Raw genomic sequence first — 13,297 nt, forward strand, 5'->3', positions numbered from 1 at the left:
AAAAAAAAAAAAAAAAGACCTCTCTGGCTGCAGGCAGATGCTGGCAGTTACGGGGAGGCTCCGTGCCAAGAGCAGCGTGCGAAGGGCAGCAGCGTGGCCAGGAGAAAGGGCTGTGGCAGGGAGGGGGCTGTGCTGCACAGCCCCTGCCACCACCACCCGATTCCCCCCCGTTTGCCAGGAGCAGCCCTTCCTTCCCTTGCAGTTCAGGCAAGCAAGATCCATCCTGCTTTTAAGGAGACAAGGCAATTTGTTCCTCTTCCTTTCGGCGCCTGCCAGTTCGTAACTGATTGTCGTAATCCCTAATAGCCGGGATCAAGAGAATTTAAAAAGCATTTCATTAATTAATTAAGTATTAACAATTGTTGAAGGCGCGAGGATGCGAGTTTGTCCACCTCAATTAGAGGCTGAAGCTGAATTTCCATAAGCGTGCGACCGCGCGGTGCCAGGGAGAGGGGTGTGTGCGGGCAGCCCTTGGAAAGCTGCCACAGCAGCAGAGCAAAATTGCAGCTCAGCGCTATCTCCTCCAGGAACAGAGGGCAGGAGCTGTCCCTGCTGCCTTTACCCCTGCTTTTCCTTTGGCTTTTATGCTTTTTTGCCTTCCAGCTTCAAAGAGAAGTAGCTCGTCTTTGGTGGTAGCAGGGCAGGTTGGAGTGGAGCAGCTCAGCATCCTTGGGCAGCCTCCGCCGGGCCAGCACCAGACCCCTCCTGCCAACCCCAAATTAGCATCATCTGGAAGAGGGGAGAGCGATTCTCTCAAGAGGAGGAGACGTCTGCGTGGCTGCACGCCGCCCAGGAGGGGCTGCAGGAGAAAGGAATCACATCCAATTAACGTCTCTCCTGTTTACGTTGTTTGCATGGCGGCGGTCTGCAGGATTGCTCCCCCACGCACACCCCTGTTCGCTGGCTAGCGCGGCGGGCTCGGCTCCCCAGTGCACTCTTCCAGGAGATGCAGCGGCCTCGCTAGCGTCGTGGGCAGGACATCCAAATGTCAAATGTCTAAAATGAGTAACGCAGGCAGCTCTGCGGGGCTGAGCGCTTTGGATGTAAAGGCTTTGCTTGAGGTTGCAGCCCCGAGAAAGCACGGGTTTTGGCGAGGAGGAGGTTAAGGAGGGATGCTCTTAGGGATGGATTCACCACTGCATTAACCCCGGGGCGTGGGGACTCCTGTGCCAAGGTGGCAGAGGCCATGGGAGCAGGGATGGGGCTGGTCCGTGGGGGGGGGAGCCACGGGTGCTGGAGGGAAGATCCTGGGGATCCTGCTCCATTGCACTTCAGGGCAGGAGACCCACCATGGGCTGTGAAGAGTTTGGCCCCTTGGTTTAAGTCTTTCACTGCCAAGTGCACTATCTGATGGGTAAAAGCAGACCCGGCTCTGGGGCTGGATTGTCTCTCCTCTTTGAAGAATAATGGGGAGCATTTCGGAGGATGCGACCCAGCAGTTCCTGGCAGCCACCTCGTACCTGCGAGCGATGCTGCTGTGGCTGCACGCACAGACAGTACCAGAGCAGCTGCCTTCAGAGATAACTGGAAATAAAAGGTCAGGCCAAGAGCCAACTACATCAGAGACTTGGTACATCGGTGCCTGCTCACAAAACCACCTGGGAAAGGCGAAGCGAGCTTTCCTGGAACCAAATTACCTTTTGCTGTTGTGGCAGGGGGTGGGAAATGCGGTTTCCCTATTCTCTGCAGAGCCTGGTCCCTAATGATGTGCCTTCTCCCTCCAGAGAGGTCCCACATCCCTGTCTGGCTGCTGATCAGTTGAGAGTTTGCTTCTGATTACAAATTACAGAGCATGAGGGAAGCAACGAGTCTTTCAAGCTGTAATTACCATGGAGGCTCCAGGTAATAGCCCTTGATGAGCCCCTTGGAGAGGGAAGAGTTCACTGACTTGCTCAAGGGAGGGAGGGTCCAACCTGCCAGCCCAGGGAGATTTGTCTCTCGACAGACTCCAAACGAACCCTTGCTGCAGTGCTGCTTCCCACCGAGCCGGAGATGGAGAGGGACGCACATGGATTCCCAGTGCCCATCCCCTGGGCATGGGAGATGCTTTGGTTACAGCTGCCGCATTTCGGGGCCCTGCTCGGAGGCACAGCCGGCAGCAAGAAATCCTGAACTGTGTTAGAGAGCCACAGGGGGTAGGGATTAATATAAAACAAGGCAGCACCAAGGTGCCTGTGTGGCACCACGTAGGGCTCTGCTCCACGGCCAGGAATTTTCACTGGGGAAATTTCCTTTAAAAAGTAAATTGGAGCTTCCCTGGAGTCTCCTGCCAGCCCCAGACACGACGTGCTTTTCTGCAAAACAGGGATAGCCTTTATACTGCAGAGCAAAAAAAAAAACCTCCACGGGTGTTAAATGTACCAAGAGGCTGCTTCTGCTCTTAAGTATCAGTGATTCAGAGCATGGTGGGGAGCGCAAAAGTCTTGGCATGTGGCAGGGGAGATGTGTTGCACCTATTCCTGCGTTTTTAGGAAGGCAGAGGAAGGTGAATTGCACCCTTGTGCGTGTGCAAGTGTGTGGGGGGGGTGGCGACAAATCCCCAAGGAGCACCACTGTCCTGGTTTCTGCTGAGACAGAGTTAATTTTCTTCCTAGTAGCTGTGATTTGGATTTAATACTAGAAGAATGTTGATAACTCACTGATGGTTTGGTTGTTGCTGGGTAGTGCTTGGACTGGCCAAGGGCTTCTCAGCTCTCAGCTCTGCCAGGGGCACGAGAAGCTGGGAGGGGGCACAGCCAGGACAGCCGACCCCAACTGGCCCAAGGGCTATTCCATACCATATGGCGTCATGCCCAGTATATAAACTGGGGGAAGAAGAAGTAGGGGGGGGACATTGGGAGCAATGGCGTTTGTCTGCCCAAGTAATGTGTGATGGAGCCCGGCTGTCCTGGGGACGGCTGAGCACCCGCCTGCCATGGGAAGTGGTGACTGAATTCCTTGGTTTGCTTTGCTTGCGTGCGCGGCTTTTGCTTTCCCTATTAAACTGTCTTTGTCTCAACCTACGAGTTTTCTCACTTTTACCCTTCTGATTCTCTCCCCCGTCCCACTGTGGGGGGAGTGAGCGAGCGGCTGGAGGGGGCTGAGTTGCCAGCCGGGGTTAATCCGCAACAACCATGCTTCTGGGGAGATGCAAACCAGCATTGCTTTGCAGTATCGGGCTAGTCAGTGCTCACGGTCTCAGCTACAAAAACTGGCCCTAACTCTTGTTAATGAAGTTGCATTGATTAGGGTTTAATTAATCATTCAGCCCATGCACCTCCGGCAGACGCGGTGCCAGTCCACAAGCACCGTGGCCCAAATCCAGAGCTGGCTGAGCAAAAAAGCGTGTAAGCTAAATACCTGATCACGACTCCATCGTTTTCTGATCCCGTCACCTACATTCAGGAGAGAATTTAAAGGGCTTAAAAGATTTGTGTGTGGCTGCGCTTGGAAGAGAGCTGATTCCATCTGAGACCACGATTATTTCTCCTTTATCATACAACGTGCAACATATGGGCCCCTTTCTCCACCGCAGATGACTAAATGATGGCATCTGGTACTCTATTATACTGCAAGTGTAAAGCAAATGAGAAAAGATCCCCTCAAACAGCGCTTCGCTGTTGTCACAAAGACGCTCTTGATATTTTCATTCCAAGGTGCAGCTTTGCTGACTTTCAAACCCATCCCGTTCAGAGCCAGGACTGGGTTTTGGAGGATACCAAGATGGCTGGGAACTGCTTTTTCAATCCCCCCACCTCTTTAATGCCTCAGCGGATCCCCGCGGATGGGATCCCCCCATCACCCGCTGCATGTTCGCACGCGCTGCGGATTTTGTCTGCTCTTCGGATCGGACCCGCTGAGCGCAGAGAGCGGTGCCCGTCGCTCCCGGCAGCTGAGTGGCTCTCGCCGCTGTTGCTTTCCAAAGCAGCTCGAGCAGCAGCAGGGGTTAAGGCAGATTTGGGGAATGGCAGAGCTCATCTTCGTCAGCGAGCAGCCCGGGCACCCATGTGCGGTGCCATCTCACAGAATCCCAGAATCCCAGACTGGCAGGGGCTGGAAGGGCCCTCCGGAGCTCACCCAGTGCCACCCCCCTGCTCAAGCAGGCTCACCCAGAGCAGGGGGCACAGGACAGCGTCCAGGCGGGGGTTCCCCTTGTCCTGCTGCTGGGCACCACTGAGAAGAGTCTGGCATAGCGTCCAGTTCCTTTGCACGTGCACACGGGGACGCAGAGGCTCTGAGCAGACCCCACAGATCTGCTGTGGCTGAACATCACTGCAAAGTTTTCTGTCTCGCTGGCGCTTGAAACCAAGGATGATGCTCGCAGGAGCAGGAGAGGGGAGTTGGTGATTCCCAGCTGGTGGGGGGAGCAGAGCCAAAGAGGCATTCACCATCACACGGAGCCCCCCTTCACCCTTGTGCAGGCAGGGTCTGAGCTTTTCTCACGTCTGTCCTTGGGGTCGTACAAGGGAAGACCTTGCACGACAACCTCATCATGGGGAGGACCTGTGGCTCATCTAGCAGATGAGTATGCCACAGGGCTGCCATGTCCATGGTTCCAGCGGGTCCCGCAAAGCCTGCATCAGCCTTAGAGACAGAAGTAACTGGGAACCAGTATCATGCCCGTAGATGCAGCAAGCAAAGTGCTGGAATAAGCAAAGGATCTCTGGATTCCTGGATGGGAACTGTTCATGGCAAAATTGTTCCTAGAGAAGGAATTACTCTGGCTTGCCTGAGCTGAGAGCTTGTCCAGCCCCAGAGGACAGGATCACCCTCTCTGAAGCCTGGCATCTTCCCCAAACTCTCCTTTAGCTTCCATGTTTCCTGCCCTTGCAAGGCAGACTCCTCCCATACCCAACTGTCCTCACCACAAGACACATTCATCCCAAAATCTCATCTTTCTCTTCCTGGCTGCAATTTAAGCCTGTTAAGGGTTTTTAGCTACTGAGTGGTTCACAAGTCAAAGCCGTGGGGAGGTTTACCAGCACCCCAGCATTGCAAGTAGGTGCACAAGGTGAACATCTCACCTTGCAGAGCAGAAGCTCCCCTCTTGCAGGAGGTCACCTGGGGAAGACCTAGAGCAGAGCGTGGGCTCCAAACACCTCACGACATGGTAATTTTGTCGTAGTTGCCCCAGGTCTATGTCTGAAGGATTCACGGGTTCATTATTCACCCAACATCATCTGCAATGTGCCTCCACTTCACGGGTAATCTCTTTTTTCCCCCCTCTTGCCCACACATCTCCAGCAGAGACCCAAAGCAAGCACCGTAGAGCCTTGCCGCTAGGTCCGTCATAGTCCGTCAACATATGTTTACGTATTTATTTTAGGATGTGATTAATGTTACTACAGTTTTTAAAGGAATGTTTTTGTTCAGCCAACATGCTTTGCCAGCGCAAAACGTTCTGTGTCTGGAGCAAAGCACAACAAATTGGATGCTGCTTTACAACACAAAGAAGGGGGGGGGTAGGGGAGTGCTATTTTCTGCTCTCTAGCAAAGAGTAGTGCAGAGCATTTAGCAAAGATAAAGAGGAACAGAAAAGGCTGCCAAGCTGCAGACAGAAGAGGAACAAGGTAGATTTGGCCGTGGGGACCAGAGAGTGACTGTTTTTCCTCCAGCATGTTCTGGGCTTTGAATTAAGGTTGCTGGGTGGATTGTGGAGTCCTTGCTTATCTTATCTTTGCATTTGTGTTAAATAAAGCAGTAACAGCAGACAGGTTTGCATTGCACCGGCACTGAGCAGAGTAACTTCTTAGTCTCACGTGAGGTGGTGTGCAAACAGGGGAGAAGAAGACAGGTTCCTCATCATCATGGGGTTCCAGGAGAGTGGATAACGTGGATCAAGCTCCACAGGGCTCTTCCTGAGCATGAGTGTTCAGAAGAGGACATGATTGACCTCTCTGCCTTCTCTGAGGCTGCAGCAAGGCAGTGCTCTGCAGCCCAGCACCATCCCCCATGCTAGCACTGCTGTGAGCAGAGCCATCCCTCCATGGGGAGCTTGGAGGTTTGGAAGCTCCTTCTGTTACCAGTACGCCCTTTCCTTGGCATTTTTCACCTTCTGCAGCTATCTCCAGTTGCTGAACTGTTCTCAAGCCTTTTTGTGTGCTCCCAAGTCGCTGGCCCTCTCTGAGGTTGTGATCCGCTGCTTTTTGTTATCAAGGAGAAAAGTGCCTGAAGAAGGGAACAGTGCAAATGTGGCAGCTTTGCTCACACTGGAGCAATCACAGCCATTGCCAGGATCTCACTGTCCCCCTTTGCTGCTGCTCAGAGTCACCAGCACTGGCTGCGTTGTCCCCACGGTAGTGCAGCCTGGAGATGAGAGCAAGCCGGAGACGGGAGCTGTGGACGCACCAGTGCCAACAGCCCCATGTTTGCTCTCACCAAAGTCAGAGATGATTTACAGGATGGAGCCTCCCCTTCAGTCCTTCAGTCCCTGCGTGGGCAGGATTTTCCCACTGGCGCAAGGAAGACGACAGAGCTGGTCTTGGAGAACCTCTGGTTGGACTTGATGATCTTAAAGGTCTTTTCCAGCCTAAACGATTCTATGATTCTCCGGTGCTGCACAACTCTGATGCACCATGGTTGGTGCTGTGGCTCTGCTCCTGGAGATGCTGGGCTGGAGGGATACAGGAGAGCAGCTCTGGAGCAGCAGAGCTTGCTAAAGGCTCTCACTTGGCAAAAGCCATGCTCTGACCTTTCCTTGCAACAGCACTGCTTGGTCTCCTCCTTAAAAATATCCTTAAAATGGTGTCTTGGGGGCCTCTCTGTGGCAAGAGGAGGGAGATGCTGCACCCCACTCCTCGCTGCGTCCCCGGTGTCCCCTGACACCCCACTCCTCCCTCTCTTGCAGCTGACGTACCTGCCTCCGCCGTGGGGTGAATGTCGCTCGTCGGATATGGGCTTAGACTTCTTTCCCGTTTACAGTATCACGGCTTGCAGGATCGACTGCGAGACCCGGTATATTGTGGAAAACTGCAACTGCAAAATGGTTCACATGCCAGGTCAGTGCGCTGGGGGGGCAGGGACCCCCCTCCCTCCACCCAGCCTGGGTCGTTAAGGGTTAACGAGCTGGAAGGGGACCAGGGATTAAAGGGGCTGGGAATACCTTTCCCTAAGAAAAGAAGGATGCTAGCAGCCTTTGCAAAGTGCCCTGGAATAGGGGCAAGATGCGGCAGGGGGACATGGGTCTGATTTCCCCTTATTTAGCCCCAGTGAACACCCCTGGGCGGTATTTCCAGGACCCCCCTCCTCCGTTTGCAAGGCCCCATGGCAGGCAGAGGTGGGGCAGACGCTACAATACATCTGCTGCCCATCCCCAGCCTGGGTTCACTTCGCTAAAGGGAGGTCCCTGTGGTCCCTGCGGAGAGGCCAGCGATCCCCAGCGCCCTTGCAGCTGATGCCGACTGATGGATGTGTCCTTTCCATGCAGGGGATGCTCCCTTCTGTACCCCGGAGCAGTATAAGGAATGCGCAGAGCCTGCGCTCGGTGAGTACCAAGAAATATCCCCGGGTACCATGAGTGTCCCAAGTTGGAGGGACTTCCAGCAGCCTGTGTCCTCCTGGTTGGTAGGACTGGTATCATGGGTGTCCCAAGCTGCAGGGACTTCCAGCAGCCTGTGTCCTCCTGGTTGGTAGGACTGGTACCATGGGTGTCCCAAGCTGCAGGGACTTCCATCAGCCTGTGTCCTCCTGGTTGGCAGGACTGGAGTGATCTAGAGGAGCTGCAACCCAGAGATGGGTTTTGATGAGACCCAGCTTGTTGGGAAGGGCTGGGTGCACACTGGGATAAAGTTTCTTGTTCTACATGGGACATGGGGCTCCATCAGCGCAGAAACCCTCAGGATAACAGGTACCCCAGGCTATGTAGGAGGGGAGCACCTCTGGATCTGGGTTTGGGATGGAGGGACCCATTCTAGGTCTGGGTTTAGGAGACTCCATCACCACATGTTCCCAGATGCTGGTAACAGAGTGTAGCCTGGGATGGTGGGGATGGCTGTGCAATGAAGTGGGAGAGAAATGGCCAGGACTGGGTTTCCTGCATATTTCTGAAATGTGACTCCTTGGCCTCTCTCCGGGTGCATGACTTCTGCTCCCACAGCTGCTGTGTGTCCCTGACTCCATGAGATGTACCTCTGTGCCCTTCCCCAGGTTTGCTTGCTGAGAAGGACAGCAATTACTGCATCTGCAGGACACCCTGTAACCTGACCAGGTACAACAAAGAGCTCTCCATGGTCAAGATCCCCAGCAAGACCTCGGCCAAGTACCTGGAGAAGAAGTTCAACAAGTCGGAAAAATATATCTCGTGAGTGTTGCAGAAAACAGATCTCCTTTGCTTTATGGGGGGAAGTGTCTGTAAAGCCCTGTTGGCTGTTTAAACCAGCCTGTGCTAAGACCAGACCTTGCTAACTCCCCCATCACCAAACAGAGCTACGTCCTCCAGGGAGGGTTAGGGTGAAACCCTTGAAGAGTTGAGGTGGAGGTTGCTTTCTTCTCAGTAGAATGTATGTTCCTTCCCTGGCCTTGTCTTCATGGGCATACTCCATAAAAAAGTGCAAAAACTCCTCTTATTTTGACAGGGGAGCCCAGGCTTGCTGGCCCTGTCTGAGATACCTAAGCCTGGGCTTTGGACCTCAGGTAGACCCTGTCTTGGACGTCTCCCAGCCCTGGCCACATTGTTGCCTTGTGGAGGCAGCGAGAGTTATTGCATATTAAGCATCCTTTGGACTCTTGGTGTTATCATCAAAGTGAGATGCAGAGCTCAGATCCTGAGAGATCTTGGGGAAACATTTTCCAGCTTCTGCTAAAGCTGCCAGAGTCCTCACAGTGCCCTATGGTCTTGGTCTGCAGGAGGTCCAAGCGTCTGTGGGTTGCTGAGGACCCCAGAAAGAGAATAGTCAGGACAGAGAGGGGAATAAAGCCCGAAGTCCCATTTTTTTCTTGTCCCAAAGCAGATGAGGCCACTGGTGGCTGATGGGCTGATACTGTTGTCCTCTTTCTACAGAGAGAATATTCTTGTGCTGGACATATTTTTTGAAGCACTCAACTATGAGACAATTGAGCAGAAGAAAGCCTATGAAGTGGCAGCCTTACTTGGTAAGGAAGGATCGGGGGTGTGTTTTGGAGGCTGCGAGCCTTTACTGGAGTCCGTGTGTGTTTATGGGACAGACAGAGGCCACGAGTGGGTGCACAGCTCATGTGCATTGCCTTGAAAAATCCCATCAAAGTCCAGCCACCTTCCTGGCCAGCACGCTTTCAACCCCATCCCTTATTTTCCTTCCAACACCAAGCCATCCCGGGAATGTCCCAGAGACTACAGCTAGTCCATGTGTCATCCATGAAAAGTTAACATGAGCTGCTCCATCTCAGCTTGCCCTATTATTTGGAAATCCCAGGGCCAAGGGGGTGATGGATGCTCTCTGTGGTGCCCCCCATGCTGGAATGGTAGTGTGTGGAGGAGGACAGCTCTTAAAAACCATCTACCCATCACCTCTTACAGGCTTCAAACCTATCCTCCTTTCCAGGGAGGCCAGCCAGGATCCTGAGCCTCTGGGAGGTACCTCCAGCCTCATGGAGAAGGTGCAGGAGTTGTTGGGTTGCTCAGTCTCAAATTGGGTCAAGCTTTATGGGTGCTGGCTACAGATTTGGATGCTTGGGACCCATTGGGTCTTCAGGGTGGAGGTGTTCAGTCAGAAGCATACTCTGTGCATGGGCTCAGCCTTGCAGCTCCCCCATGTGCCACCCTGAATCCCCAAATCCCTCCTGGGGTGCAGGGAGCGATCGGTACCTTTGAAACCTGGAGCCGGGCCATCCTGGGGGGCCAGGTGCTGTGAGCCTGTCCCAGAATGGGGGAACCAACGGGGAGCAGAGCACCCCATGTCCTGTTGGGTGCCCCCATGTCACCACGCAGTGATAGCTCTGCAAAACGTACGTGCTGTGAGCCCTTCTGAACCTGCTGTGGGTTCCCCAAGAGTGCTACAGTGGGGAAGAGGAGGCTGGTGATGAAGCTGCCTTGACATAAGCCTCCTTATTTGCACAACTATGCACGACCCTTGTTCCCAGGGCACTGTGGGCTTTGAGCAGGGTCTCGTCTTCCCCCAGTCCTCAGCCCCTTTTGAACCAGCACTTTGCCCCCAAGCACCGTTTTTCCTCTCTTTCCTGTGTCTCTGCCTCATGGACAGCCACAGCAAAGGTCCTGTAGCCCCTCCATCCGTGGCTGTCTTTGCTCTGAGCAGCGGCACAGTTGAAACTTGGGCGTTTTGCAGCAAAATCCATGAGGTTTGAATTCCCTGAAGCGCACGCTTTGGCATAGCACAGCATCTCACATCAGAAGCCACCTGCCCAGCAGATCCCTGGAAGTCTCCTCTCCCCAAGGTGCCTCCTCCGCAGCCCCTTCCTGGCCCTGGGGCATCTCAGGACTCAAGCAGAGACAGTCTTGAGATGCTCCTCCAAAAAATCAGGCCATCTTCCCTCTCCCTTTCCTCTCTTTGGCAGGTTTGGGTTTTTTCTCAGATCCAGGGGACATTACCTAATTCTTCTCCAGCATCCTTCTCCTTCCCCCACCCAGTTTGGGAATTGGGCTGTGGGATTCCTGGGATGAAACCTGCTGTCTAGCTCTGACAGATGGCTTCCTTGGATGCCAGTGTGTGTGGTACAGAGGTATCACATCCTCATTAGGCTTCCAGCTGACAGCCTGCTTAGCAGGAGAAATGCTTTGATGGCCAGCAACGTCCTTCCCAGGATGCCTTCCATGCCATTAGAGCTGTTGGTGCTTCTGGGGGTGATGCATTTCCCTGCTCTTTGAGGTCAGCAGCACCCAGGGCAGCTGCACCGCGTTTGCATGGGTGCCTCTAAGAGCATTTACCACAGGGGTAAAAGCCACCTGCATGTTGTTCTCTCTCCTAGGTGACATTGGAGGCCAGATGGGGCTATTTATCGGTGCTAGCATCCTCACTATACTAGAGCTCTTCGATTATATATACGAGGTAAGCCCCTCGCCCTTCGCCTTATTCCTCTGGCAGGGTGTGGGTTTGCCAGCCTTGATGCCAGGCTGGGGTGGTCGTGGACCAGGACTCTCCATGCCCAACGTGCCCACGTGGATTATTATTTTTAATGAACGCTACTATATAATTCATGCTCGACAATAATGCTATGTAGCATGGGGTAGAGGTTCCTGCGTCAGCAGGTGGGGGGGTGGGCTGGTTTGCAGTTATGGCATGGCATAGCCAGGTTTGCTTGGCACCCTGCCTCTGCTAACAAGGTTTGCTTCTCGCTTGGGCTAATTAAGCACCACCTTCACATGGCTGTACTGTGTCCCACCCAGGAGCTTGCACGCTGGGGGTGGGGGTTCCCTCCGGAGGAGGGTGGGGGGGTGGGCTGGTTTGCAGTTATGGCATGGCATAGCCAGGTTCGCTTGGCACCCTGCCTCTGCTAACGAGGTTTGCTTCTCGCTTGGGCTAATTAAGCACCACCTTCACATGGCTGTACTGTGTCCCACCCAGGAGCTTGCACTGCCTGGGGTGCTGGCTGGGGACCTGCTGCTGCACCCTCCTGTCCCCGTCCCAGCTGGGCTTCTCCCAGCAGCTCACCATTATCATCATCTCATAAAAACACCTTTAATTAATGCCTGAGTCCCAGTCCAGCCTTCTCGCTTGGGCTAATTAAGCACCACCTTCACATGGCTGTACTGTGTCCCACCCAGGAGCTTGCACTGCCTGGGGTGCTGGCTGGGGACCTGCTGCTGCACCCTCCTGTCCCCGTCCCAGCTGGGCTTCTCCCAGCAGCTCACCATTATCATCATCTCATAAAAACACCTTTAATTAATGCCTGAGTCCCAGTCCAGCCATCAGGCGGGAGAAGCAGTGAGGCAAGACCTTGTACTGCTGCCGGGGGGTGGAAAACCCCCAGTCCCTGTTATCTGCTGTCTGCAGCGCTGCCAGCAGCCCTGGAGCAAGGAGCTTTCTAGGAGGCACCGAGACGAGCTCGAGCGTGGTCCCGTGGCTCTGCGGTGGCCAAGAGCATCTGCTCTGGAGAAAAGTGCAAGCCCTCTGTAATGGGAATTGTTGCAATAAGCAGTCTGGAGGGGACGTTGCTTTCTGGCAGCTCTCCCTCCTTCTGCCCTCCAGCAGTGGAGTTACAACCCTTGGATATTTTTGATCTCTTTTTTTTTTTTTTTGCCTAAGCAATTTCCCCCAGAACGCTGATGTCTTGGCCCAGCAGCACAGCTCAGCATCTCCCAGGGGATTTCGATTTTTGCTGTGCCACGGTGCCAACAGAGGCCTCAGTGGTCCCATGCTGTCACAGCCTGCCTGCGTGCATCGTCCCCCCCAGCATCCTCCACCGCTGCCCCTGTGAGCGCAGAGGCAGATTGCAGGTGCTCTCTGCACCCTCCTGCCATTGGGACTTTTTCTACCCCATTTTTTCACCTAAATGAGCCATGGTCCAAAATCACCCTCCCTGGAGCATCCTCCCCGTCAGTCGTTGATTTTCCTTCCCAGTCTTCATTGCCACATTGCAGAAGGCTTCATGCTGGGGCTCAGGCTCGTGATTTTTGCTTATAAAAGGGGAAGTTGAGGCAGGGAGAGGGGCTGCAGCTGGATGCGAGCTGCTGAGGAGCACCCGCTTTGCACCGAGATGACCCCAGGGACCTGAACACGCAAGCATGTGTCCTGTTTTATAGCAGGAAAGAATGTGTTTATGGCTTGGGATAGTTTCGAGGAGGATGCAAACACCCATGGAGACAGACAGTTCCCAGCAGATTTGGCACATCCCAGCCCAAGGTCCTTTGCCCTTGTCCCTGGGAAGGTGCCTCCTGCTAATTCACCTCATTTATTCATTGCCGGGTGATTTTAATGCAATGGCTTTGGGCCCCCTGCACCCAAATATGCAACGTCTTAGATCTCCATAGTCCAGCGCTCTCACAGCCCTGTCTCAGCCCCACATCATGATGGGACCAGGGATTTTTTAATCCCATGGGATATCAAAGTCGGGGGTCGTTTGTGGCTGTTGCGTTAATGTGTGCCAAACCTCAAGGGAGGTTCTCCTCCCCCTCTGCTCTGCCCTGGTGAGACCCCATCTGGAGCACTGTGTCCAGTTCTGGGCTCCCCGGTTCAAGAAGGATGAGGAACGCCTGGAGAGAGCCCAGAGGAGGGCAACAAGGATGATGGGGGGACTGGAGCATCTCCCCTACGAGGAAAGGCTGAGGGAGCTGGGCTTGTTTAGCCTGGAAAAGAGAAGGCTGAGAAGGGATCTCATCAACACGTACAAATATCTCAAGGGTGGGTGTCACGAGGATGGAGCCAGACTCTTCTCAGTGGTGCCCAGC

The 13,297-nt window shown here is 54.1% G+C and overlaps 1 protein-coding gene across 1 annotated transcript in view; it reads left to right on the forward strand.

Moving 5' to 3' along the window:
* LOC104134739 (acid-sensing ion channel 2) overlaps positions 1-13,297 on the forward strand; it is a 53,381-nt gene that overhangs the window by 38,022 nt on the left and 2,062 nt on the right. Inside the window, exons 4-8 of the mRNA XM_009648319.2 lie at positions 6,827-6,977; positions 7,406-7,462; positions 8,125-8,278; positions 8,978-9,069; positions 10,879-10,958. Of these exons, the coding sequence (XP_009646614.1) occupies positions 6,827-6,977; positions 7,406-7,462; positions 8,125-8,278; positions 8,978-9,069; positions 10,879-10,958 (534 nt within the window). The remainder of the gene's footprint in view (positions 1-6,826; positions 6,978-7,405; positions 7,463-8,124; positions 8,279-8,977; positions 9,070-10,878; positions 10,959-13,297) is intronic.

This window comes from Egretta garzetta, unplaced genomic scaffold (genome assembly GCF_000687185.1).
Source record: "Egretta garzetta isolate BGI_Z169 unplaced genomic scaffold, ASM68718v1 scaffold1051, whole genome shotgun sequence".
NCBI classification, from domain to species: Eukaryota; Metazoa; Chordata; class Aves; order Pelecaniformes; family Ardeidae; genus Egretta; species Egretta garzetta.